The sequence below is a fragment of the Drosophila miranda genome, chromosome XL, assembly GCF_003369915.1.
Source record: "Drosophila miranda strain MSH22 chromosome XL, D.miranda_PacBio2.1, whole genome shotgun sequence".
Taxonomy (NCBI): Eukaryota; Metazoa; Arthropoda; class Insecta; order Diptera; family Drosophilidae; genus Drosophila; species Drosophila miranda.
This window is the reverse complement of record NC_046673.1, coordinates 8,066,198-8,093,752: the sequence shown is the minus strand read 5'-3', so window position 1 is coordinate 8,093,752 and position 27,555 is coordinate 8,066,198. Positions and strand designations below refer to the sequence as shown.

At 44.0% G+C, this 27,555-nt stretch overlaps 7 protein-coding genes and 1 pseudogene across 8 annotated transcripts; 4 read left to right on the top strand and 4 right to left on the bottom strand.

Moving 5' to 3' along the window:
- The first annotated feature begins 11,859 nt into the window (after nucleotides 1-11,859).
- LOC117187155 (transcription initiation factor TFIID subunit 5-like) lies at nucleotides 11,860-13,931 on the top strand. Its single transcript, XM_033389220.1, has 3 exons — nucleotides 11,860-12,681; nucleotides 12,755-12,937; nucleotides 13,005-13,931. The coding sequence occupies exon 1, from the start codon at nucleotides 11,972-11,974 to the stop codon at nucleotides 12,671-12,673; it is 702 nt and encodes a 233-aa protein (XP_033245111.1). The 5' UTR covers nucleotides 11,860-11,971; the 3' UTR covers nucleotides 12,674-12,681; nucleotides 12,755-12,937; nucleotides 13,005-13,931.
- Nucleotides 13,932-14,294: 363 nt separating this feature from the next.
- LOC117187151 (ARL-6-interacting protein 1 homolog) lies at nucleotides 14,295-20,365 on the bottom strand. Of its 2 annotated transcripts, none has more exons than XM_033389218.1 (2): nucleotides 19,545-20,365; nucleotides 14,295-14,383 (listed from the first exon to the last, which is right to left on the bottom strand). In XM_033389218.1, exon 1 carries the CDS (start codon nucleotides 20,228-20,230, stop codon nucleotides 19,649-19,651), a length of 582 nt encoding a protein of 193 aa, XP_033245109.1. In that variant the 5' UTR covers nucleotides 20,231-20,365; the 3' UTR covers nucleotides 14,295-14,383; nucleotides 19,545-19,648. The 2 variants fall into 2 exon arrangements, with proteins under 2 accessions (XP_033245109.1, XP_033245107.1); XM_033389216.1 differs by lacking the exon at nucleotides 14,295-14,383 and adding an exon at nucleotides 19,193-19,484.
- LOC117187153 lies at nucleotides 14,328-15,258 on the bottom strand (annotated as a pseudogene).
- LOC117187144 lies at nucleotides 15,548-17,078 on the top strand. The gene is made up of 2 exons (XM_033389195.1): nucleotides 15,548-16,301; nucleotides 16,375-17,078. Exons 1-2 carry the CDS (start codon nucleotides 16,281-16,283, stop codon nucleotides 17,062-17,064), a joined length of 711 nt encoding a protein of 236 aa, XP_033245086.1. The 5' UTR covers nucleotides 15,548-16,280; the 3' UTR covers nucleotides 17,065-17,078.
- On the top strand, nucleotides 16,983-19,091 carry LOC117187145 (transcription initiation factor TFIID subunit 5-like). The gene is made up of 3 exons (XM_033389197.1): nucleotides 16,983-17,782; nucleotides 17,856-18,038; nucleotides 18,106-19,091. The coding sequence occupies exon 1, from the start codon at nucleotides 17,073-17,075 to the stop codon at nucleotides 17,772-17,774; it is 702 nt and encodes a 233-aa protein (XP_033245088.1). The 5' UTR covers nucleotides 16,983-17,072; the 3' UTR covers nucleotides 17,775-17,782; nucleotides 17,856-18,038; nucleotides 18,106-19,091.
- Nucleotides 20,366-22,528: 2,163 nt separating the features above from the next.
- On the top strand, nucleotides 22,529-23,679 carry LOC117189014 (ARL-6-interacting protein 1 homolog). Its single transcript, XM_033393865.1, has 2 exons — nucleotides 22,529-23,327; nucleotides 23,388-23,679. Exon 1 carries the CDS (start codon nucleotides 22,642-22,644, stop codon nucleotides 23,221-23,223), a length of 582 nt encoding a protein of 193 aa, XP_033249756.1. The 5' UTR covers nucleotides 22,529-22,641; the 3' UTR covers nucleotides 23,224-23,327; nucleotides 23,388-23,679.
- Nucleotides 23,680-24,046: 367 nt separating this feature from the next.
- Nucleotides 24,047-26,085, bottom strand: LOC117189010 (transcription initiation factor TFIID subunit 5-like). Its single transcript, XM_033393863.1, has 4 exons — nucleotides 25,895-26,085; nucleotides 25,127-25,835; nucleotides 24,871-25,053; nucleotides 24,047-24,803 (listed from the first exon to the last, which is right to left on the bottom strand). Exons 1-2 carry the CDS (start codon nucleotides 26,067-26,069, stop codon nucleotides 25,135-25,137), a joined length of 876 nt encoding a protein of 291 aa, XP_033249754.1. The 5' UTR covers nucleotides 26,070-26,085; the 3' UTR covers nucleotides 24,047-24,803; nucleotides 24,871-25,053; nucleotides 25,127-25,134.
- Nucleotides 26,086-26,090: 5 nt separating this feature from the next.
- LOC117189015 lies at nucleotides 26,091-27,361 on the bottom strand. Its single transcript, XM_033393872.1, has 2 exons — nucleotides 26,608-27,361; nucleotides 26,091-26,534 (listed from the first exon to the last, which is right to left on the bottom strand). The coding sequence occupies exons 1-2, from the start codon at nucleotides 26,626-26,628 to the stop codon at nucleotides 26,115-26,117; spliced, it is 441 nt and encodes a 146-aa protein (XP_033249763.1). The 5' UTR covers nucleotides 26,629-27,361; the 3' UTR covers nucleotides 26,091-26,114.
- Between the last annotated feature and the right edge of the window lie 194 nt (nucleotides 27,362-27,555).

Below are 27,555 nucleotides of genomic sequence, written 5' to 3'. Positions count from 1 at the left end.
TTCTAGGAAGTCACACACTTTACTTGAGGTAAACTTTTTGAGCGGACATAAGAAATGAAATTTGGTGTTGTGATCTACAATTATTAAGATACCAATATTCCCTTGCTTGGAACGCGGATACGGGCCCAACAAATCCAGATAAAGCTTTTGAAAAGGTCTTTCTGAAATCATTGGCTTACCCATTGGTGGTCTTAGCACGACATTAGCACTTTTGGTCTGGCGACAAACATCGCATTTTGATACATAGGCTCGTATTTGTGTAACCATTTTTGGCCAAAACAAGTACCTTTTCACCTTTTCAACGGTTTTCCCAATACCACTGTGGGAAGCGTCTGGGGGGTCATGAGCCCTGGAAATTATATCGCTGGTAAGGCCTGATGGAATCCAAAGCTTCCAAGTTTGTTTATCTGCTATCTCGTCCCCTGAAGATGGTTCGGTTCTTTTATACACCAAATTATCGTCAATTTTCAAATCGGGTAACTTAAGTTGATTAAGCCTTATGTGTTCTATTAGATCCATGTATTCGTTCGATTTAAACTCTGTAGAAGTAAGGTCGACTATGGGTCCGTTGCCGTTCAGCTCTCTTACCTCGGGTTCATCTTGGCGTGACAACGCGTCGGCCACTACGTTTTCGGACCCTTTTCGATGTGATATTTGAAAATTAAATCCCTGTAATTTTATAGCCCAGCGGGCCAAGCGACCTGACAAATCTTTTTGCCTCATAAGCCATTGTAGGGACGCATGGTCCGTTATAACTTGGAAATCCTGTCCTTCTACGTAAGCTCTAAACTTCTTTATTCCTTTAATCACTGCCAAGCACTCGAGTTCAGTGACCGAATAGTTTCGTTGCGCCTTGGAAAGTTTCTCGGACATAAACGCTATAGGTAATTCTATCCCTTCCTCGTTTAATTGAGCTAGTACGCAGCCCAAACCAAAGGTGCTTGCGTCACATATTAACAAAAAGGGTTTCTTAAAATCGGGGGTGGCTAGGATTGGAGCAGATGTTAAGCAGGATTTGAGTTTATTGAAAGCTTCTTCAGCTGATGCGTTCCACTTAAGTGGTTGATGCTTTTTTAGTAGTTCCGTTAAGGGGTAGCTGACGGTGGCATAGTTATCGACAAAGCGTCTGTACCATCCAGCAAGTCCTAGAAATCTCCTTATCTGTTTCACCGTTTTTGGGATCGGGAACTCCATTATGGATTTTATTTTCCCCGGATCTGTCTTTAACTGACCATAACCTATTATGAACCCCAGATATTTAATCTCCCGTATACAAAAGTTTGACTTGGCTATATTAATCGTGAGATTTGCCTTACGCAAATGCATCGCTACCTCTTGTAACAGCACCAAGTGTGAATCAAAGTCATCTGAGAGCACCAGTAAATCGTCCAAATAGACAAAAACCCGATTCCTGAGGTGTGCAGGTATCACCTGATCCATAAGTCGGCACAACGTTTGAGCGGCATTAGTTAAGCCAAACGGCATTACCTTATACTGGTAAAGCGGCCTATTGGGAATGGTAAAAGCTGTATAGTGCCGAGATTTTTCTTCCAAAGGAATCTGCCAGTATGCGTGTTTCATGTCAAGTCCCGTTATGTATTTGGCTGGTGGTAATCTACTAAGAATGCCATCAATATGTGGTAAAGGGTAGGCATCTTTGCGAGTGTTCTTATTAATTTCTCGAGAATCTAAACATAATCGATTTTTCGTACCTTTCTTAACTAAAACGCAATTGCTACTCCAGGAGCTATTCGATTCCTCGATCACGTCTAATGCCAGCATTTTCTCCACTTCGTCAAACATTAACTTTTCCTTCGCGGGTGAAATCGGCCAATGGCGTTGTTTGACTGGTCTATCGGGTACCATTTCGATCGTGTGTTGGATAGCTTTCGTACGTCCTAATCCTTCCCTTTCAAACGAAGGAAACGAATGGATCACGGATTCTAGTCTAACCTTTTGGTCTTTGCTTAGATCGTGTACTGGCGGGGATTCCGAAGCCCTGGTTTCATTTCCTACGTCTAATTCTTGTACCACCGATCTATCCGTTAAAAGTCTTGCTACAAGACCGAATTCTATCCAGAAATCAATCCCTAAATACACATTTTGTTTCAAGGCGGGTATAATGAAAAATTCTATCTCCTTAGTATGATCGCGAAAAGTTATGGGAACGGTAATTTTCGCTACTACCTTACAAGATTCATTATTGGCCGTTCGAATATTTCCGGAGCATTTCTTTGCCTTGGCGTGTTGCGCGAACGACTTAGCGGCTTCACTTCCAAGACAGCTTATCGTCGCCCCCGAATCTAGCAAGGCCATGAAGTTTTGTTCTTCTATGCTTAGTTCTATAAATAATCTGTTATCGGAGCTCAAAAGGACCGACGAGACAAGTCTTTTTCGCACCTTCTTTACCTTGGTCCAGAATTGCCTTAATCGTATGGTCGAACGTTTTGGTTGATACTTTAATTCTAGCTTATCTGAACGGGAACTTTCACCATCTATATCTATCTCCTCCGTCTGGGTTTGTGCCTCTACAAGGGACCTATTAGATCGAATTTTTGGACAATCCGGGTTGGAGGTGTTTTCTTGGAAAGTTTGCCCTTTCATTCTGTCATCATTGCCGGATGCGTCAGAATGGTGTTGGATTGCGCATCCCGCTTGCGGTTTTCCGATGGGTTACATTTTTCGCACTTTGGCTTAAAAGTATTTTTCGCCCCGCAGCCATAACAGGAGACTCGGCGTTCTGCTACGCAATCTTCAAACCGATGACCTGTTTTGTCGCAATTCCAGCAAACAAACCGCTTGCGGCGTAGCTCGGAGATACTCTCTTCTTCGAGTTCTTCTTCCTCACTCTGAATTTCTGATACGTGAGGTCTAGTTACCCTGTTTCTCTGTAAAAAGTTGCCAGCATCTTTACAGAAGTGTTCATGCTTTTTAACTTCCTCCCTCAACTCACTTCTATTCTGTATTTTTAAATGCAAAAGCTCATATCGCAGAGCACTTTTCGCATTCCGCTTAAGAATATCGATCAGCTTGAGTTCGCTTATCTCGTGTGAAAGTCGTGCCACTAACTTCTCAATGTCTGACTGAAAATCTTCGAAGGATTCGTTGTCCTTCTGTTGACGTTTCCGTATCATTTCCCAAAGGTCAAAATCATCTTTCTGATCGTCGAATCTTTGCCTAAACGCTGTACAGAACGATGACCAGGAGTATTGGTGGTTTCTTCGATGAAAATCCCAGAACCAATCGCTGGCTTTACCTGTGAAAAGCAGATGCAGATTGTCGCAAAGTAACTGGTCATCATTCCCCAGAGTCTGTCCTGTAAGAGCACGAACGCGATATAGAAATTCTTCTACGTGCATTGCGTCTCGAGAACCATCAAATTTAAGACGCCAGCTTAGTAGGATATTTGCCGCATTTGCCGGTGCTACATTTCCGGCTGTTTGACTACTCCTAGGAGTTCTTCCTTGGGAATCGCCTCTAACCATGTAACTATCATTGTCTACGTCTTGTCTAATATTACTGTGTGACTCTGAGGGACCTCCGTTACCCGTAGCAGCCGCTGCGGCTAAATTCATGTTGGAAAACTGGGCCTGTATAGTTTGTTCGATGGAAGTTTTTATGAACGAACTAAGGTTTTCCCTCATAGATTTCTCCTGATTTTGCATGACCGAATGGATGTAATTCGTAAGGTTTTCAGGTTGAGCGTTACTAAGTGACCTATTTCCGTTGCTACTAATCGACTGTCGACTCTCGGATAAATATTGATCTAAACTAGCTTGATACCTTGTTTGCATTCCTCGTTTAGGGGTTGCTCCTCGCCCTCGACCTCGGCTGTTTGTTCTCCCTTTTCTACGTAATAAGGTTGGATCTAGTTGTACCGTCCCATTGTCTTCGTTTCCCCGAACATTAGGTGGTATGGAGCCAGAGCTTAGGTGTAATTCTGCTGCTAGAGTATTATTTTCGTAACGCAGTCTACCAGGTTCGCATTCCGACTTGCACACTGGACAAGACTTTTCGCTTTTCAAATGTTCGCATACGCACGTATTATGAAATCGGTGGTGACAAGGCGTGGTAGCTATTAACTGATCTTGCCGCAAATTTCCCTGGCAAATAATGCAAAGCGAGTCTGGATTGATCAATGCCGAAGCTAAATTTTCATTACTTCGGTGGACCGCCATGATTTGTATGAATTTCTTAATAAAAAAAATAATAATGAAAATAAAATTATGAAACTAATATGCAAATATGAGTTAACGAATATGGAATTTACTTAATATGTTCGCCCTCTCCAGGCATGATCTAGGTGGTCTACCACTAACTGTACGTTTCGATTTGAATAGTTGAGTAATTAAGTTGTGTATGTTGGCCAGTTCTATTACCAGTTTTGAAGGTATAAGTCCGGATAATGGACAGTCTCTACTTATCATAAGTAGAAGATCGTGATTCCTAAAATCTGCGACTTTTTCCTAACCCAACTAGAATTTGATAAAGGAATCTCTACAGCCAAGCTCAAGATAATTTAATGAATATAACTTTGAGTCGGGGTATCCGTCTTTTGAATAACTCCCGCAGTTCCCTAAATCAACATCTTTAGCTATCTCGTTGGTGGAGTCCTATATCGTGATATCAGTATATTGTAACTACCTATATAAGCTAGTCCATCCGGAGGAAGAGACAACAGATTATACACAGGTCGACTTTTCCAAGCATGAAAAATAGTCGTAGGTTCCGTATGCAACAGCTGTCGTACTCCCACCCGAAGAGATCTATCAGTATAGTATTACCAGAGAATTATTGTTTTGGATGGAATATAGAGCTATGGTGGAGCCTAGCCCCAGAATGACATGCCATGGGTACTAAAGTTAAGTACCAACTTTACGAGAGATCATGTCCCTTCGGGCCCCACGTTGGGCGCCAATTATGTAGCGTGCAGGTGTGGGATAGCTGTCGTTTACCCATACTAGTATGAAGAGATTTCGTGTGCACCTCTAGCTATGCTCTGACTAAGCTCGCCGGATTGTCGGGGTTCGTTCTACTCTCTCCTATCACATACTGACACACACTCGCATAATGTTTTAGGTGCACATTTAAAAATAATAAAATAATAATAAAAAAAAAGAAGAACCAAACATAAAACTAACAACAGAATCCAGGTTTAACCGGAGCCAGGAATTGGTTATGGGACTAAAAAGTTGGTTGTGGAAAGTGTGGACATACTTATCAATTACTCTACTCAAATGATGAGAAACTCCGGTGTTAGTGAGTATCTCTATCTTCTCTACCCTCCCGACCTATGCTATACAGGTAACCTGACCGTATAGACCCTTGAAGAACGTTAAACAGTTATCATCCCACCACTTCGATCATGCCTTTCTGAGGGCGGAGTACCGAATTTAGAACATATTAGGGTTGTACTTCAAAATCAATATCATTATATATATATATTTCAATAAATCCCTAATCATATAACTAAATTCTTGGGGGGGGGGTTTTCTTAACTTATAATTAAATCCATTTTTGTTGTGTCTCGATAGCTTAATATATTAGTAAGTAATTGCGAAGAAATATTAAGAAAAATAAAGATTTAAAAATGACCATCATATATGGGTAACAGATTCTAAAGGGGTGAGAGGTACCAATACATTATGGTTACGGATTTATAAAGGGAATATCAATAGAAAATTACATGTAACACGCAGGTTACTTCCCAGCTCAGTGCATATATGTACTTGTTCTTATTTACAAACTCACAGCGCTTTTGGTAGGCTAGTACCGCTTTTTCCATTCGTGATCGTTGAGCTCAATGATGACGTTGGTGCATAGTTCTAAGGAAAGGAAAAGATATTTAATACGAGTATATGTGCACATGAGCGTACTAGAGTGTACTGCTTTGTAACCTCAAGGAAAATTAATGTTGCTCTCATACCCATTAGTTTCCAAAAACCATTATGTTGGCTGTGTTACATAACTAACTATAAAACTGTATACATCGTGTGACGAAAGAGAATGGTTTTTAGCCTGGCACATGAAATCTAGAGGAAAAAGGGGCTTGTGTTACATCCACGAGTAACTATGGTCCTCTATTGCCGTGATCGAGAGACATGTCAGCCAGGCTGAGTAGGACTGCGCCTCCGGAAGAATCCAACAATAATGCAATCAATTCGAGTTCATTATTGGGTGTCGCTGGCGCAGCTAAATCACTTGAAGATGGGGTAAATTAACTCCTTAGCTGGGCTTCAGGTTGCCGATCAAATTTGACGTCGGTCTGCGGACTACACTCTCATTGGAGGCTCGATAAACGGGTGGCGTCAACGGCGCCAAAAAATAAGGGTCCGGAGGCGCCTCTTGGTTTTCGCCGTGCATCCACACGGTTGTTGAGGCTTTCGACGGACAACGTCAAGCTGCAGGCTTCGCTGCTCGGTGCCTCCCGCGGGTTTACTACTTGTCTTATCAATCCACCGGCAACACTCCTCTCATAGACCACACCGTATATGCACTCCTATGCGACTGATGATCGCACGAGCGGTACCGTGGCTACGGGCCGCCGTCCTATAACACAAATTCATATATATATATTTTACCACGAACACTTTCCAAATTAATCACGGACATACCAGCTATGTTTTCTTTTCTTTACACTGCTTTCCTGGTTAATTACTCCTGATTCTGGGTCTTTATTGAACTCGGTTCACGAGGTATGGCGTAGTTGCCAGAACTGTTCGTTGGCTAAATATATATATATATATATTTATTTATTCCCGAGTATAGCACAAACACGTCCGCTTTAATCAATCGATTCTTTGTCAATACTCCAGCCCAACTTCTGCAAGTTCAGCCAAGCGGTACCGAACCAAAAGCTCGAAGATCGGATGATATTTGGGGAATTTTAACTGCATAATCGGATGATCTTAGGAACTTTAACTGCATAATCGGATGATGTTGGGAATTTAAACTGCATAATCGGATGATCTTTCGCCCATTTGAGCGAACTTTTGGGCAAGCTTTTAATCTATGCTCTCCCTACGCTACGCTACTCTCTTGGGTCAAGGTAAACGTGACGTCTTTCGCTTAAATGCGTGCGCTGCGCGCCGACTCTCTTTAGAAAGCTTTTCGGAAAGCTTGCAGCTTACGATCCACTTTCGGAGTTACTATGTCTCTGCACTTTTAAGCATTACCAAAAGAAAACTATGCTTATCCGTGATGTTCTACACTCGTTCCCTTAATTCGGCCCCTACAGGCGGAAGAGGATCCAGAGGGTGTAGCTTATGTCCAAGAGATGTACGATGACTGCTACGCGGTCTACGCGCAATGCCTGGCCAAACTGAACGATCAGCTCGAGCCCCCGATTGTCCCTCACACGCCGCAACTGGCCGTTCAAGTGCCGACTTCCGGCGGTTGCCGCCTCCCTCCATGTGACACTGAAGTTTTCAGTGGGGACTACCAGCAGTGGCCCACGTTCCGAGACCTGTTCACCGCCATCTACATAGAAAACCCAAGGTTGGCTCCAGTGGAAAAACTGTTCCACCTCAACAAAAAGACCAGCGGTGAAGCCCACGGCATAGTGGCACAGGCTCCACTTACGAACGAGGGTTTCGCGTCCGCATGGAACGCCCTCCGTGAGCGTTTCCAAAACAAGAGGCTGATACTCAAGGCCCAGCTGAAGATCCTTTTCAGTCTGCCCCAAATCCGTACCGAGTCAGCAGCAGCGCTAAAAGAGCTCCAGAGGGCCGTCCACAAGTGCCTCACGACACTCACCCATTCCGAGGTCTCCACAGACAGCGTTTTCGCTGACGGAGTTTTAGTGTACCTCATTTCCGCTAAGCTGCCAAAGACGACCTTAGAGCTTTGGGAGCAATCCGTGACGCACAAGTCCGAAATTCCCACCTGGCACGACATGGACAAGTTCCTGGCGGAGCGGTACCTGTCTCTCGAAGTGACCGAGGACGACCATCCAGGCATGGAGACTCAGGCCCACTCCAGGGCGAGCATACGCACTGCAGACAATTCGAGAAGCAATCCGTTTCGGTCTCAAGGAAGTCCTTATCCTAGGAGTGCCCACTCGTTCGAGACCACAGTGAATCAAACGAGGAGCACGTGTGATCTCTGCTCCAAAGAGTATCATCCAATCCGGTTATGCCCTTACTTCCTTCAAATGCCCGCTGGCGCTCGCTCCGACTACATTAAGCAAAAGCAGCTTTGTTTGAACTGCTTTGCAAGGGGCCACCAGATACGAGCATGCCAAAGCGCCCACAATTGCATAATTTGTGGAGACCGTCACCATACGCTTCTGCACCGTAGCAATCCAGCAAACTCCAGCGAGGCGATTTCCACAACGGCACAAAATTCCTCAGCGTGGCCCGAGCTACATCTACGAGTACCAAGCGTACAAAATCCAAGTTCGTCCGAAGCCCAGCCAAACGTTCAGTCATATTTCGCCTCCGGTACGAGTGCTGTCCTCCTAGGCACGGCCATCGTTAATATTTGCCACCTGGGAAAAACTTTCCACGCCCGCGCTCTGATCGACTCTGGCTCAGAGGCAACGTTCATTACAGAACGTCTTGTGGACATGATCAAATTGCCATTCCAACGTATCCAGGCACAGGTCTCCGGCCTAAATAATGCCGTATCCGCTCAGTCAAAGAAGCTCTGCAGTTTTTCCATCCGTTCTCCGACTAAGCCGGGCTTACAACTAAATGCCACAGCCTACGTTATTCCGGAATTGGCCGCGAATATTCCATCGCATCCGATCTCGCAAGGGTTCTTGAGAGACCTGCCGAACCTCTCATGGGCGGATCCGACCTTCTATGAGAGTTCACAAATAGATATCCTGATTGGAGCGGATATCCTTCCGTCCATTCAGTTATGTGGCTCACTGACCAACATCTGTGGCTCTCTCCTCGGGCAGGAGACCATTTTCGGCTGGGTACTCACAGGTCCAGTGCCTCAGGTGATGAATCAAATCTCATCGTTCTCGAGTCAAATTTCCAGACGACCTATCACACTGGTAGAAGACTCGGGGTCTTTTTACGACAGCAATTTCCTTCCAGCTCCCTCCGCAGAAGTTCTCGAACGGTCTCCTGACCGACGGAAATATTTCCAAAATATGCACTGTATGAAAGCTCTACGCTCCGGTCCGAATTCAAGCCTGAACTCGAAGGTGAATCCGTCCTTAGATCAACATAGCCTCACCAGACTATGTAACCGGGCGGCAATTTCCAATGTCTTAAATGTGCCTCTCACCCGTTCCAAGATCGTTACTAATGTGTCTTCGACGCCTTTATTTCAATTTAGTTCTCCGCACCCAGATATGGCCCCACGTCCCCGCGCCAACCGCACTAGGGAGAACCGACGTGCTCGGGAAATTGGCTCCTACCGTTGCCGAATCTGCCAAGGAGTCCATCCGCTACGGACCTACCACCAATTTCTTCTCCTGAGCCCCGAAGAGAAACTCCGAGCTGTCCTTATCAACCAGTATTGCGGGAACTGCCTGGCTCACCAACACTCCGGCAAAAACAACCACACGCTACTCCACGTACCCACGTCTCGTCGTCCGGCCCGCTCAGCCTCGGGAGCATCGTCGCCATCTAAATCGAACCATGCAAAACGCCGCCCTCGTCGTCCAGCCCGCTCAGCCGCGACTGTACCGTCGCCATCTACATCGGCTCACGACGAACGACACACTCGTCTCCCCGCGAGCCGCCCCGTCGAAAGAACCACGGCGCCATCCACAGATTCCTCAAGAGCAACCCCCGTTTTGCGCATCCTCACGCCTATCCGACCGTGGAGCGACACTGAGTCGACGTCCTTGTCAAGTCCAGAGCACACCGGGGCGTACGCCCAGCCATAGGCCACCCCATTATACTTTGCAATCCTGCAAGGGGGGGGGGAGGATGTTCAGGCCAGCCGTAAACAATTTCCGCGCACTGTGCCAACTCCGTGCGCCCCGGTCCCAACTCGCTCTCGCGCGTTCGGAGCGGCGCTCGGATCCACAATCCACGATCCACACGGCGCTCACGGCAGAAAAAGCACCATAAGGCATAGAGTTAAGCAGTTACGATTTCACCCCCGCTTCAGACGGCCGATCTACCGCGCGACCGTCCAACCAAATACACACACATAATTATATATATACCACTAAACATAACGGTTTTCATTTCTTATGACGGCTACCGCAATTGCGGTGTGGGAGAGTTGAGCTTCGATCCGCCCCACTACAAACATCTATGAATATACTGTATGGTTAATGGTTTCATCCATGGTTTCATATATTAATTTATGCATTTATTTATTAACAACGATAATGATTCCGGAAATACTCTATGCTCCATCCCATTGTGCATTACGGTCCTGCTTACCAATAGTCTGACCGAAATCTGTCTGGCCCTTGAAATCCAAAACAAATCGAAATCAGTTTCGGGCAGTCCTCATAATTGTAGTGGATGTCTTAGTCTTTAATTCATGAATGTATCCTGTCTTAACAAAATCTAAATTAACGTTCATGTATATACATAGGATGTACTCAATTCAAAAACAAAAGTCAGAATGTCACTAATGTACTGGGAAACAGCCATCTGATGTGGCTCACTTGAATGAGCTATTAATTAAATGTTTTCATACCCAGTTGCTCGTGTTATTTGATGGGTTTCATTCGATGTATCATTTAGATTTATGTGACAAGCAGAAAGAAGAACTTCTTATTCTTTTAAGTTCCTTATTGTGTTTTTTTTATTGGTTTGGAAAGGTGTTGTACAATCTGATTTCTGGCAACCCCCATCTCATATCGGACAGAGCCCTATGGCACTAGACTTCGCTAACTTTTCCGCGAAGAGAGAGATAGTCTCTATATGCGTCTCCTGGCAATCAATAAACAATCTTAGCCAAAAGGCATAGTAGCCGAGAGCCTTGTAGCTTCATTAGAGATTGCAACTGATCCAATATAATACAAATACATAAAACTTGTATATTTGTTGTTTTTATTCAACTGCTGCTTACAACAGAAACGAGATCCTGAGATAAAAGCAATATAAGTAATCGCAATTGATTCTGCATTAAGGGTTGCGCTGGGCTCGGCTGCGTCTGCGCAATCCGTTTGATAATCGCATCGCTCATTCGTAATGTTAGCAAGCCACAAATCAGCTGTTTTTGTGCATCGATTTCCGATGTACGATCAAAGTCGATAGCAGCTATGATTCTCTCTCTCTCTCTCTATTGCAATTGTCTTATTATATTGGAATCGCCATTTACGAGTACATTGCTAAAGAAATCGAACAACAAAAAAAGAGCATGGAACCCGGGAAAAAGAATGTGAGTAGAAAAGACGGATGGGATGGGAACGTGCAACACATAAATGTCTCGTTGCTAATAAATTTCCGACAGAAGCAGAAGCCGACACAAGAAAAAGAGAAGAACAAGTCTGAAGACGCAGCCTCGGATGCCGTAGGCTCCGGCGTGCGTAAATCGGACGAGGATTTCGTCGATTTTTACGAGGGCGTTGCACTCGGACCGCCCCAGCAACGGATGCTCTACAAATGGATGCTCCCACTTTGGCCATTGGCTACCTGCAAATGGTGTGGAGCGGCAAGTATAAGAGGGCCATATCCTTCGTGGGTACGAACGAATACAAGTTGGACGATTCCTACAAGAGGCGCGTCGAAAATCTGAAGCGCATCCGCACGCCAGAAGACCTGCCGTAAAGAGCCCAGGAGCTGCTATCTTGTGCGGACACAGTGGAGATATTCATGGCCAGGAGCACCTCGAACCAGTTCAAAGTACTCCAATCTCAGTTTTGGACGAAGGGGCAGCTCAAGACGTTCTTGTCCCACTTTAAAATCTTCATCTACTCTGATGAGATGATGCCCCAGGCGCATATCCACCTCGATCGTCCTTTGCCGGCGCCATTTGCCTGGGCTTCCGTGGACGCCATTCCGGACTGGCCGTTCGATCGAATAAGTTACCCAACCTGAGCACTTACATGGCCGAGCCCATGAACATTGACGATGATGTGACTTGCGCGACGCTTTCAGAAGACCATTGCAGCGTGGCATTTGGCACTGCCTCCGGCATGGTCCACATCGTGGCCGTGAACAAGGACTGGCTACACATGAACATGGTGCGAAGGGAGAAGCTCTTTACTGCCCACCAGGAGCCGGTCCTGGCCTGCGCTGGAGACCGCCAGCTTCTCACCTCCTCGGCGGACCGCATGCGGCTGTGGTGCACACGCACCGGGTTTTGTCAGAAGGTGTTTGCGCACCACGGGGCCATGAGTGTGGCGTTCGACCCGAAGGGCTGCTACTTTGCCAGCGCCTCCAACGATAATGTGGCGCGCGTGTGGAGAGTGGATCCCGCAGAGCACTTTGTGAGTTTCTTCGGTCACTTGGCACGATTGGAGGTGTGCCTTTTCCATCCGAATGGAAAGTACCTGGCCACTGGATCGGCAGACGCCACCGGCAGAATCTGGGACTGCGAGAAAGCAAGTGAGCTGGCGCTAATCAGCACGATTCAGGCCTGTAAAAATGGAATTTTCCTTCAAAGTGGGTTCGTCGGCCGCGATGCCCTGATTGTCATCTGGACGATGAGTTCTCGGAAGGTAATAGAGTTAAGCCCGAAAGCAGCCGAGAAGAAGACTGCCCTTGTGAAAGCTCTTGAAACTTTTACGTTGAATGTTGAGAAATGATGAGATTGGTAGGTCGTGTCTCAGTTAAATGAAGTTCTTAAACTAATCATATTCAATTGGCATATTCTATTACACCTTCAGATGCAGAAATAGCTTCTCGGACCCAGGCGCTGAGGCGAGTCATCGATGGAAAGCACCGTCGAGTCCATGAATATACATAAGTATCCAATCTAATTTTGGATTCATTTATATAAACGTAAACATACGCAGTTCAAACTTTAAACATTAAAACCAACTATTCGGATCGCACTCATTGTTTGAACTGTAAGTTTCCACTGGTCAAAGCAAAGGCCTTCCCTGATTTTATGTACAACTTTGTTCTGTTTTTCAGAATAAACCTCAATGATTCCGGCATTCCCTGAGTGGCCCCAAAAGACTATTTTAAATACGGTAGACAAGTGCTAAAAGTGGTTCGCGGTTGCATTCAACTGTTTTGTGGTCTGGCTTCCAGCCCACCCACGCGAATGCACAACAAATGGAGCAACAATTTATGGACCGGCACAAACCCTCTGAAAGACGAACCGAATGAATTAAGTAAAATTTCTATTTCGAAAAATTACTGATTATTTACTATCTTGCAGACATTGAATTTCGTGTTTGGGACAATTGGAAATGGCTTTATTTATGATCATCCATTGAGGGCTCAGCACACATACATATGTAGGAACATGTGCATAATTGATTATAGATATGTATATATATACTACAATATGTGAGAATTAGGGACCGCAGCTGCTGGAACCTCAAAAAATATGTCCAAGGAATGAATGTGTAATATTTCAATCTAAGCAATTAAGTGATGTCCAGACACAGTGTCTTTCTTTTCCCTTCCCTCTTGGATCCAGGGAAGAGGATTCGAATTGGGATTGGGATTGTAAATATAAAATACAAATGTTCAATCTAAATTAAACATAAACAGAGTTATATACAGTTGAATCTTCTTCCGGCCATAGGAAGGACACTAGGCCGATCAGGATGTCAGACAGCTGGTCCTGATCGATACATACGTATAGATTAGCTCTCTAAGAAATACAACTAACCTAATCTATGCAATCAAATTGATATCAGTTAAGATTTTCAAACTTATATTGCTTATTAGTTACATTATCTATTGCTTATAACGACCTTTGGGTATTACTACTACTACAAATTTCGTTGGCCCTTTAAACGTCGCCCCAAAGGAACAACTATTTCATCGAGGCTCACTGTTAATTTACATAAAAATGTTTACCAAATCCATGACAAGAAAAACTCAATACTCATATTACAGAAATGATAGCAAGACTATCTTTGTAAAATATACACCATATGGTATACCGTGAAAAGAAGGGGATTGAAAATGAAAAGAACATACATCTGCACTCCAAAATAGTAGAATATCTGAGTAATAGTTGCTCGTTATAACAATCGTACACAAATTCGTAGTTCGTGGCATTTTATTGATACAAGTGTCATACGTTTGATTGAGTTTCAAGATGTTTCAGTTATAATTATTGAACAATCGAACCATGTACGTAATGAGTATTATGTAATTCTTAAACTGCTGTTGTTGAGTAGAAAGTTAAAGGAAAACCGCTGTTAAGTTTGTTGCGATACGCCAGGGCATTTCCAAATGATGTAGAATCGATACTGTTTCCTTTGAAAATATACTTTAGGATCCTCCGACTCCAGCAGAGTGGCACATTGTGGATGAGCAAAGAAGGCCAGATGCTGATGAAAAAACATGTATATTGCATAGATCCCTTTCAAGTTATTTCATTGGCCACTTACCAATCTGGATTGGCAAATTGAGGATGACTTCGATTTTTTGTAGTATTTCTAAACAAATTTTGTGGATGTGGTGCCTAAGCGTGGAGCAGTACTTTTTCAGCTTTCTAGTGGAGTTTCTTGAAGACGTGTTTAGCTTTCAGACCAGCCCACATGGCAATAAGAAGAGTAACCAAGTACATCAACAGAAGATTGTTAACGATTGAACCAATCCAAGCCATGGCCAGGAGGACCAAGCTTTCCACAATCACGAGGCCGGTCGACTTGCGTTCCTTGAATAGATACTGATACCATGCTGCCAAGCTTTCCTTGATGATGTACATCTGTCCGCAAACAGACTCGAATTTCGCCTCGTTGTCGCTATCCCAAATTAAGGCATTCCAAAACAAGCCGGCAATTTTGGTTGGGAAAAAGTCGAAAATGAAATCCGGCCGATCCAGGCACCACAGAAGAAAATAGTGCGAAATGGTAGTCAGCAATGCCAGGAGAGACATAAGAGTTATCACCGATAGATCCATGTACCACAGAACGAAATAAGCGACGCTTATGCCCCCAAATACCACCACGGGTAGTATTTTTTCTCCCAGGTAAGGACACCATAGGCACTCACTATAGGCGCTTGAAATCGCTCCAAATCATGCTTAAGCTTGATCACCTTTTCGTTTTTACCAATGTCCGATTCTGTCATCTTTGTGCTTCGTTGCGTTTCGAGTTAAATTAGAGTCTTGAACGTAGTCTCTGTCTTTAATTTAAGCAAAAAGTCGCTTTTTTATTGCCAGCCAACGTCAATGCATCAAATGAGAGGTGTCAATGTCAAACCATCGAAGGTTCTATCGATGGTTTCGATGTATTACTGCAATCCGGTTTCATCACTAACCATACAGTATATACATATTGGGGTGGGGTTTTGCACGGAGGTAGCACACATTCAACATGCAACTTGCGATGGTTATACACTTGTGTCCGCTCGGTTAAGGGGCACAGAGTTTTTAAATCTACAGAACAGGCCGTGCAGAGACTACACTTTAGAAGGCGACTAGTAAACAGGTGTTAGTCTACTATAGGTACATATGTATGTATGCCTTGATTTGTGAACGAAATGTTGTGCTGCATAAATTTCTTGAAGATCTCACCCGTACAGTGCTTGCTACGTACTTGTGCTCTCATCTTGAGCTGTCTCTGGCAGTGTATCGGAAAATGTTGATGTTAGACAGAAATCAAGAATTGGCATATCCCCCGCTGATCCGCGGATGGTTCGTGGCTTGTATGGACTTTGGCACACTGTACTGACGCTGCCTATCAACGCTGGATTTGGGTATGAGAACAGGAGACTAAAGTCGAATTGATGGCACTCTACATCTCATGTAGAGTCCTCCCGGTTGATTTTCTGGCGAGTGGGCTCTGATAGAAGAAAACGATAAGGCGACACCCCACAAGAGAGACATGCTTTTACCTATTGCTTACCATATATGTATGTATGTATGTGGTGTGGTCAAAACCTCGAAGCGTTCCACGCTATCCCATTCTGATAATGTGGTGGCTGGCCACACATTAAGATCTTCAACGGCTTTGGGCCCGCCGCCATGGGCACGGTTGCGTCTGCGCAATCAGTTTGAAAATCGCATCGCTTATTCGTAATGTTAGCAAGCCAAAAATCAGCTGTTTCTTGTTATCGGTGTCCGATGGTATATCGAAGTCGATTGCAACTATGACTCTCTCTCTCTCATTGCGATTATCAGATTATATTGGAATTGCCATTTACCAGTAATTTGCTAAATTGTGTAATTCCTATAGAAGAATGGTGAATCCGCATTATAAAAAATAGAACAAAAGAAAGAGCATGGAACCCGGGAAAAAGAATGTGAGTAGAAAAGACGGATGGGATGGGAACGTGCAACACATAAATGTCTCGTTGCTAATAAATTGCCACGCAGAAGCAGAAGCCGACACAGGAAAAAGAGAAGAACAAGTCTGAAGACGCAGCCTCGGATGCCGTAGGCTCCGGCGTGCGTAAATCGGAGGAGGATTTCGTCGATTTTTACGAGGGCGTTGCACTCGGACCGCCCCAGCAACGGATGCTCTGCAAAGCCGTACCAGAAAATGTGCTCGCGGACTATGAGCAGATGTTCGAGACGATCGGGAATGTCATCAAGGAAATAGTTGACTTCGGTAAGTACGAAGTATACGTGATGCTGTATCCCACTCTGGCCATTGGCTACCTGCAAATGGTGTGGAGCGGCAAGTATAAGAGGGCCATATCCTTCGTGGGTACGAACGAATACAAGTTGGACGATTCCTACAAGAGGCGCGTCGAAAATCTGAAGCGCATCCGCACGCCAGAAGACCTGCCGGAAAGAGCCCAGGAGCTGCTATCTGGTGCGGACACAGTGGTGATATTCATGGCCAGGAGCACCTCGAACCAGTTCAAAGTACTCCAATCTCAGTTTTGGACGAAGGGGCAGCTCAAGACGTTCTTGTCCCACTTTAAAATCTTGATCTACTCTGATGAGATGATGCCCCAGGCGCATATCCACCTCGATCGTCCTTTGCCGGCGCCATTTGCCTGGGCTTCCGTGGACGCCATTCCGGACTGGCCGTTCGATCGAATAAGTTACCCAACCTGAGCACTTACATGGCCGAGCCCATGAACATTGACGATGATGTGACTTGCGCGACGCTTTCAGAAGACCATTGCAGCGTGGCATTTGGCACTGCCTCCGGCATGGTCCACATCGTGGCCGTGAACAAGGACTGGCTACACATGAACATGGTGCGAAGGGAGAAGCTCTTTACTGCCCACCAGGAGCCGGTCCTGGCCTGCGCTGGAGACCGCCAGCTTCTCACCTCCTCGGCGGACCGCATGCGGCTGTGGTGCACACGCACCGGGTTTTGTCAGAAGGTGTTTTCGCACCACGGGGCCATGAGTGTGGCGTTCGACCCGAAGGGCTGCTACTTTGCCAGCGCCTCCAACGATAATGTGGCGCGCGTGTGGAGAGTGGATCCCGCAGAGCACTTTGTGAGTTTCTTCGGTCACTTGGCACGATTGGAGGTGTGCCTTTTCCATCCGAATGGAAAGTACCTGGCCACTGGATCGGCAGACGCCACCGGCAGAATCTGGGACTGCGAGAAAGCAAGTGAGCTGGCGCTAATCAGCACGATTCAGGCCTGTAAAAATGGAATTTTCCTTCAAAGTGGGTTCGTCGGCCGCGATGCCCTGATTGTCATCTGGACGATGAGTTCTCGGAAGGTAATAGAGTTAAGCCCGAAAGCAGCCGAGAAGAAGACTGCCCTTGTGAAAGCTCTTGAAACTTTTACGTTGAATGTTGAGAAATGATGAGATTGGTAGGTCGTGTCTCAGTTAAATGAAGTTCTTAAACTAATCATATTCAATTGGCATATTCTATTACACCTTCAGATGCAGAAATAGCTTCTCGGACCCAGGCGCTGAGGCGAGTCATCGATGGAAAGCACCGTCGAGTCCATGAATATACATAAGTATCCAATCTAATTTTGGATTCATTTATATAAACGTAAACATACGCAGTTCAAACTTTAAACATTAAAACCAACTATTCGGATCGCACTCATTGTTTGAACTGTAAGTTTCCACTGGTCAAAGCAAAGGCCTTCCCTGATTTTATGTGCAACTTTGTTCTGTTTTTCAGAATAAACCTCAATGATTCCGGCACTCCCTGAGTGGCCCCAAAAGACTATTTTAAATATGGTAGACAAGTGCTAAAAGTGGTTCGCGGTTACATTCAACTGTTTTGTGGTCTGGCTTCCAGCCCACCCACGCGAATGCACAACAAATGGAGCAACAATTTATGGACCGGCACAAACCCTCTGAAAGACGAACCGAATGAATTAAGTAAAATTTCTATTTCGAAAAATTACTGATTATTTACTATCTTGCAGACATTGAATTTCGTGTTTGGGACAATTGGAAATGGCTTTATTTATGATCATCCATTGAGGGCTCAGCACACATACATATGTAGGAACATGTGCATAATTGATTATAGATATGTATATATATACTACAATATGTGAGAATTAGGGACCGCAGCTGCTGGAACCTCAAAAAATATGTCCAAGGAATGAATGTGTAATATTTCAATCTAAGCAATTAAGTGATGTCCAGACACAGTGTCTTTCTTTTCCCTTCCCTCTTGGATCCAGGGAAGAGGATTCGAATTGGGATTGGGATTGTAAATATAAAATACAAATGTTCAATCTAAATTAAACATAAACAGAGTTATATACAGTTGAATCTTCTTCCGGCCATAGGAAGGACACTAGGCCGATCAGGATGTCAGACAGCTGGTCCTGATCGATACATACGTATAGATTAGCTCTCTAAGAAATACAACTAACCTAATCTATGCAATCAAATTGATATCAGTTAAGATTTTCAAACTTATATTGCTTATTAGTTACATTATCTATTGCTTATAACGACCTTTGGGTATTACTACTACTACAAATTTCGTTGGCCCTTTAAACGTCGCCCCAAAGGAACAACTATTTCATCGAGGCTCACTGTTAATTTACATAAAAATGTTTACCAAATCCATGACAAGAAAAACTCAATACTCATATTACAGAAATGATAGCAAGACTATCTTTGTAAAATATACACCATATGGTATACCATGAAAAGAAGGGGATTGAAAATGAAAAGAACATACATCTGCACTCCAAAATAGTAGAATATCTGAGTAATAGTTGCTCGTTATAACAATCGTACACAAATTCGTAGTTCGTGGCATTTTATTTATACAAGTGTCATGCGTTTGATTGAGTTTCAAGATGTTTCAGTTATAATAATTGAACAATCGAAGCATGTACGTAATGAGTATTATGTAATTCTTAAACTGCTGTTGTTGAGTAGAAAGTTAAAGGAAAACCGCTGTTAAGTTTGTTGCGATACGCCAGGGCATTTCCAAATGATGTAGAATCGATACTGTTTCCTTTGAAAATATATTTTCGGATCCTCCGACTCCAGCAGAGTGGCACATTGAGGATAAGCAAAGAAGGCCAGATGCTGATGAAAAAACATTTATATTGCATAGATCCCTTTCAAGTTATTTCATTAGCCACTTACCAATCTGGAATGGCAAATTGAGGATGACTTCGATTTTTTGTAGTATTTCTAAACAAATTTTGTGGATGTGGTGCCTAAGCGTGGAGCAGTACTTTTTCAGCTTTCTAGTGGAGTTTCTTGAAGACGTGTTTAGCTTTCAGACCAGCCCACATGGCAATGAGAAGAGTAACCAAGTACATCAACAGAAGATTGTTAACGATTGAACCAATCCAAGCCATGGCCAGGAGGACCAAGCTTTCCACAATCAGGAGGCCGGTCGACTTGCGTTCCTTGAATAGATACTGATACCATGCTGCCAAGCTTTCCTTGATGATGTACATCTGTCCGCAAACAGACTCGAATTTCGCCTCGTTGTCGCTATCCCAAATTAAGGCATTCCAAAACAAGCCGGCAATTTTGGGTGAGAAAAAGTCGAAAATTAAATCCGGCCGATCCAGGCACCACAGAAGAAAATAGTGCGAAATGGTAGTCAGCAATGCCAGGAGAGACATAAGAGTTATCACCGATAGATCCATGTACCACAGAATGAAATAAGCGACGCTTATGCCCCCAAATACCACCACGGGGTAGTATTTTTTCTCCCAGGTAAGGACACCATAGGCACTCACTATAGGCGCTTGAAATCGCTCCAAATCATGCTTAAGCTTGATAACCTTTTCGTTTTTACCAATGTCCGATTCTGTCATCTTTGTGCTTCGTTGCGTTTCGAGTTAAATTAGAGTTTTGAACGTAGTCTCTTTAAGTAGTCTTTAATTTAAGCAAAAAGTCGCTTTTTTATTGCCAGCCAACGTCAATGCATCAAATGAGAGGTGTCAATGTCAAACCATCGAAGTTTCGATCTAGTTTCTATCGATAGTTTCGATGTTTTACTGCAAGCCGGTTTCATCCATTGTTTCATATATTAATTTATTTATTTATTTATTAACAACGATAATGATTCCGGAAATACGCTATGCTCCATCCCATTGTGCATTACGGTCCTGCTTACCAATAGTCTGTCCGAAATCTGTCTGGCCCTTGAAATCCAAAACAAATCGAAATCAGTTTCGGGCATCCCCAGTATGTTGGAGATCTTAAGAGCAGTCCTCACAATTGTAGTGGATGTCTTAGTCTTTAATTCATGAATGTATCCTGTCTTAACAAAATCTAAATTAACGTTCATGTATATACATAGGATGTACTCAATTCAAAAACAAAGGTCAGAATGTCACTAATGTACTGGGAAACAGCCATCTGATGTGGCTCACTTGAATGAGCTATTAATTAAATGTTTTCATACCCAGTTGCTCGTGTTATTTGATGGGTTTCATTCGATGTATCATTTAGATTTATGCGACAAGCAGAAAGAAGCACTTCCTATTCTTATAAGTTCTTTATTGTGTTTTTTTTATTGGTTTGGAAAGGTCTATGCTCCCACAGCCGAATACGTGCTGTGCGGTTGCCTGCAGAGTTGGAACCAAGCTCGCTGCTGCAGAGAGTGCTCATGCCACACAATTTTCGCCTTGAGTCCGCAGTGAAAGATGGCATTATTGAACACACTAAATAGGACCTTGGCTATAGCCAATCTGCACTCTTCAAAATCACCATTCCGATAGGGAACGCATAAGGGAATCAACAACAGGTCGTCAATAATCATTGCATGCCTCTCCGGATCATTATCAACCGATATATGGACTACGAGGTTATCCCCCACAATCGCCACCGACTAGTCGTTGATCGCTATTGGCTATTGGGCTGTGGTGATATGAGACGCGCCTCCGTTTGCGACCCAGCCATTAAAGCTCCGTGGGTCTCAGGTCCAGTCTATAATCATCAGTGTCTTCCCCTTCGGCAACGCCGAGAGGGGCCCCACCGACTGATCTACGAAATATATCCATCTATATATTGTGAATGGAGGAAGCTTACCACGACGCCATTCTCGGCGTTGACCCATATTAGGACTTGTCGTATCCGAATTCATATTGAAACACACACATCTCACCATATCAAACGAAAACTCTCCAATAAATTTTAGCACCAACAACATCTTTGCTCACATTGACCCCTGTCATTAGTATTCAATGTATTGCTGACATTATTTCGATCAATGGTCCCTGCTGCTGTGGACGGGACGCCACATTGTCGACTCAGTGACACAGCAGCGGTATTTTGGCTATGGCCCGCATCAGGACAGGCTGCATAGAAAATTGAATTTCTCTAGCTCTTATAGTCTCTGAGATCTTGGCGCTCATCTGTACGGAAAGACGGACAGACAGACAGACAGGGCTCAATCGACTCGGCTATTGATGCTGATCAAGAATATATATACTTTATGGTGTCGGAAACGATTCCTTCTGGACGTTACACACATCCACTTTTACCACAAATCTAATATACCCCAATACTCATTTTGAGGATCGGGTATAAAAACACAATAAAGAACTTATAAGAATAGGAAATGATTCCTTCTGCTTGTCGCATAAATCTAAATGATACATCGAATGAAACCCATCAAATAACACGAGCAAATGGGTATGAAAACATTTAATTAAGAGCTCATGCAAGTGAGCCACATCAGATGGCTGTTTCCCAGTACATTAGTGACATTCTGACCTTTGTTTTTGAATTGAGTACATCCTATGTATATACATTAACGTTAATTTAGATTTTGTTAAGACAGGATACATTCATGAATTAAAGACTAAGACATCCACTACAATTGTGAGGACTGCTCTTAAGATCTCCAACATACTGGGGATGCCCGAAACTGATTTCGATTTGTTTTGGATTTCAAGGGCCAGACAGATTTCGGACAGACTATTGGTAAGCAGGACCGTAATGCACAATGGGATGGAGCATAGCGTATTTCCGGAATCATTATCGTTGTTAATAAATAAATAAATAAATTAATATATGAAACAATGGATGAAACCGGCTTGCAGTAAAACATCGAAACTATCGATAGAAACTAGATCGAAACTTCGATTGTTTGACATTGACACCTCTCATTTGATGCATTGACGTTGGCTGGCAATAAAAAAGCGACTTTTTGCTTAAATTAAAGACAGAGACTACGTTCAAGACTCTAATTTAACTCGAAACGCAACGAAGCACAAAGATGACAGAATCGGACATTGGTAAAAACGAAAAGGTTATCAAGCTTAAGCATGATTTGGAGCGATTTCAAGCGCCTATAGTGAGTGCCTATGGTGTCCTTACCTGGGAGAAAAAATACTACCCCGTGGTGGTATTTGGGGGCATAAGCGTCGCTTATTTCGTTCTGTGGTACATGGATCTATCGGTGATAACTCTTATGTCTCTCCTGGCATTGCTGACTACCATTTCGCACTATTTTCTTCTGTGGTGCCTGGATCGGCCGGATTTCATTTTCGACTTTTTCCCAACCAAAATTGCCGGCTTGTTTTGGAATGCCTTAATTTGGGATAGCGACAACGAGGCGAAATTCGAGTCTGTTTGCGGACAGATGTACATCATCAAGGAAAGCTTGGCAGCATGGTATCAGTATCTATTCAAGGAACGCAAGTCGACCGGCCTCCTGATTGTGGAAAGCTTGGTCCTCCTGGCCATGGCTTGGATTGGTTCAATCGTTAACAATCTTCTGTTGATGTACTTGGTTACTCTTCTCATTGCCATGTGGGCTGGTCTGAAAGCTAAACACGTCTTCAAGAAACTCCACTAGAAAGCTGAAAAAGTACTGCTCCACGCTTAGGCACCACATCCACAAAATTTGTTTAGAAATACTACAAAAAATCGAAGTCATCCTCAATTTGCCAATCCAGATTGGTAAGTGGCCAATGAAATAACTTGAAAGGGATCTATGCAATATAAATGTTTTTTCATCAGCATCTGGCCTTCTTTGCTCATCCACAATGTGCCACTCTGCTGGAGTCGGAGGATCCGAAAATATATTTTCAAAGGAAACAGAATCGATTCTACATCATTTGGAAATGCCCTGGCGTATCGCAACAAACTTAACAGCGGTTTTCCTTTAACTTTCTACTCAACAACAGCAGTTTAAGAATTACATAATACTCATTACGTACATGCTTTGATTGTTCAATAATTATAACTGAAACATCTTGAAACTCAATCAAACGCATGACACTTGTATCAATAAAATGCCACGAACTACGAATTTGTGTACGATTGTTATAACGAGCAACTATTACTCAGATATTCTACTATTTTGGAGTGCAGATGTATGCTCTTTTCATTTTCAATCCCCTTCTTTTCACGGTATACCATATGGTGTATATTTTACAAATATTGTCTTGCTATCATTTCTGTAATATGAGTATTGAGTATTTCTTGTCATGGATTTGGTACACATTTTTATGTAAATTAACAGTGAGCCTCGATGAAATAGTTGTTCCTTTGGGGCGACGTTTAAAGGGTCAACGAAATTTGTAGTAGTAGTCATACCCAAAGGTCGTTGTAAGCAATAGATAATGTAACTAATAAGTAATATAAGTATGAAAATCTTAACTGATATCAGTTTGATTGCATATGTTAGGTTAGTTGTATTTCTTAGAGAGATAATCTATACGTAGGTATCGGAACTATTGGCTGGTATCAGCATATCGCTGATACCGTTTGTTGATCAGGACCAGTTGTCTGACATCCTGATCAGCCTAGTGTCCTTCCTATGGCCGGAAGAAGATTCAACTGTATATAACTCTGTTTATGTTTAATTTAGATTGAACATTTGTATTTTATATTTACAATCCCAATTCGAATCCTCTTCCGTGGATCCAAGAGGGAAGGGAAAAGAAAGACACTGTGTCTGGACATCACTTAATTGCTTAGATTGAAATATTACACATTCATTCCTTGGACATATTTTTTGAGGTTCCAGCAGCTGCGGTCCCTAATTCTCACATATTGTAGTATATATATATATATCTATAATCAATTATGCACATGTTCCTACATATGTATGTGTGCTGAGCCCTCAATGGATGATCATAAATAAAGCCATTTCCAATTGTCCCAAACACGAAATTCAATGTCTGCAAGATAGTAATTAATCAGTAATTTTTCGAAATAGAAATTTTACTTAATTCATTCGGTTCGTCTTTCAGAGGGTTTGTGCCGGTCCATAAATTGTTGCTCCATTTGTTGTGCATTCGCGTGGGTGGGCTGGAAGCCAGACCACAAAACAGTTGAATGCAACCGCGAACCACTTTTAGCACTTGTCTACGATATTTAAAATAGTCTTTTGGGGCCACTCAGGGAATGCCGGAATCATTGATATATATTCTGAAAAAGAGAACAAAGTTGCACATAAAATCAGGGAAGGCCTTTGCTTTGACCAGTGGAAACTTACAGCTCAAACAATGAGTGGGATCCGAATAGTTGGTTTTAATGTTTAAAGTTTTAACTGCGTATGTTTACGTTTATATAAATGAATCCAAAATTAGATTGGATACTTATGTATATTCATGGACTCGACGGTGCTTTCCATCGATGACTCGCCTCAGCGCCTGGGTCCGAGAAGCTATTTCTGCATCTGAAGGTGTAATAGAATATGCCAATGGAATATGATTAGTTTAAGAACTTCATTTAACTGAGACACGACCTACCAATCTCATCATTTCTCAACATTCAACGTAAAAGTTTCAAGAGCTTTCACAAGGGCAGTCTTCTTCTCGGCTGCTTTCGGGCTTAACTCTATTACCTTCCGAGAACTCATCGTCCAGATGACAATCAGGGCATCGCGGCCGACGAACCCACTTTGAAGGAAAATTCCATTTTTACAGGCCTGAATCGTGCTGATTAGCGCCAGCTCACTTGCTTTCTCGCAGTCCCAGATTCTGCCGGTGGCGTCTGCCGATCCAGTGGCCAGGTACTTTCCATTCGGATGGAAAAGGCACACCTCCAATCGTGCCAAGTGACCGAAGAAACTCACAAAGTGCTCTGCGGGATCCACTCTCCACACGCGCGCCACATTATCGTTGGAGGCGCTGGCAAAGTAGCAGCCCTTCGGGTCGAACGCCAAACTCATGGCCCCGTGGTGCGCAAACACCTTCTGACAAAACCCGGTGCGTGTGCACCACAGCCGCATGCGGTCCGCCGAGGAGGTGAGAAGCTGGCGGTCTCCAGCGCAGGCCAGGACCGGCTCCTGGTGGGCAGTAAAGAGCTTCTCCCTTCGCACCATGTTCATGTGTAGCCAGTCCTTGTTCACGGCCACGATGTGGACCATGCCGGAGGCAGTGCCAAATGCCACGCTGCAATGGTCTTCTGAAAGCGTCGCGCAAGTCACATCATCGTCAATGTTCATGGGCTCGGCCATGTAAGTGCTCAGGTTGGGTAACTTATTCGATCGAACGGCCAGTCCGGAATGGCGTCCACGGAAGCCCAGGCAAATGGCGCCGGCAAAGGACGATCGAGGTGGATACGCGCCTGGGGCATCATCTCATCAGAGTAGATGAAGATTTTAAAGTGGGACAAGAACGTCTTGAGCTGCCCCTTCGTCCAAAACTGAGATTGGAGTACTTTGAACTGGTTCGAGGTGCTCCTGGCCATGAATATCTCCACTGTGTCCGCACAAGATAGCAGCTCCTGGGCTCTTTACGGCAGGTCTTCTGGCGTGCGGATGCGCTTCAGATTTTCGACGCGCCTCTTGTAGGAATCGTCCAACTTGTATTCGTTCCTACCCACGAAGGATATGGCCCTCTTATACTTGCCGCTCCACACCATTTGCAGGTAGCCAATGGCCAGAGTGGGATACAGCATCACGTATACTTCGTACTTACCGAAGTCAACTATTTCCTTGATGACATTCCCGATCGTCTCGAACATCTGCTCATAGTCCGCGAGCACATTCTCTGGTACGGCTTTGCAGAGCATCCGTTGCTGGGGCGGTCCGAGTGCAACGCCCTCGTAAAAATCGACGAGATCCCCGACCGATTTACGCACGCCGGAGCCTACGGCATCCGAGGCTGCGTCTTCAGACTTGTTCTTCTCTTTTTCCTGTGTCGGCTTCTGCTTCTGCGTGGCAATTTATTAGCAACGAGACATTTATGTGTTGCACGTTCCCATCCCATCCGTCTTTTCTACTCACATTCTTTTTCCCGGGTTCCATGCTCTTTCTTTTGTTCTATTTTTTATAATGCGGATTCACCATTCTTCTATAGGAATTACACAATTTAGCAAATTACTGGTAAATGGCAATTCCAATATAATCTGATAATCGCAATGAGAGAGAGAGAGTCATAGTTGCAATCGACTTCGATATACCATCGGACACCGATAACAAGAAACAGCTGATTTTTGGCTTGCTAACATTACGAATAAGCGATGCGATTTTCAAACTGATTGCGCAGACGCAACCGTGCCCATGGCGGCGGGCCCAAAGCCGTTGAAGATCTTAATGTGTGGCCAGCCACCACATTATCAGAATGGGATAGCGTGGAACGCTTCGAGGTTTTGACCACACCACATACATACATACATATATGGTAAGCAATAGGTAAAAGCATGTCTCTCTTGTGGGGTGTCGCCTTATCGTTTTCTTCTATCAGAGCCCACTCGCCAGAAAATCAACCGGGAGGACTCTACATGAGATGTAGAGTGCCATCAATTCGACTTTAGTCTCCTGTTCTCATACCCAAATCCAGCGTTGATAGGCAGCGTCAGTACAGTGTGCCAAAGTCCATACAAGCCACGAACCATCCGCGGATCAGCGGGGGATATGCCAATTCTTGATTTCTGTCTAACATCAACATTTTCCGATACACTGCCAGAGACAGCTCAAGATGAGAGCACAAGTACGTAGCAAGCACTGTACGGGTGAGATCTTCAAGAAATTTATGCAGCACAACATTTCGTTCACAAATCAAGGCATACATACATATGTACCTATAGTAGACTAACACCTGTTTACTAGTCGCCTTCTAAAGTGTAGTCTCTGCACGGCCTGTTCTGTAGATTTAAAAACTCTGTGCCCCTTAACCGAGCGGACACAAGTGTATAACCATCGCAAGTTGCATGTTGAATGTGTGCTACCTCC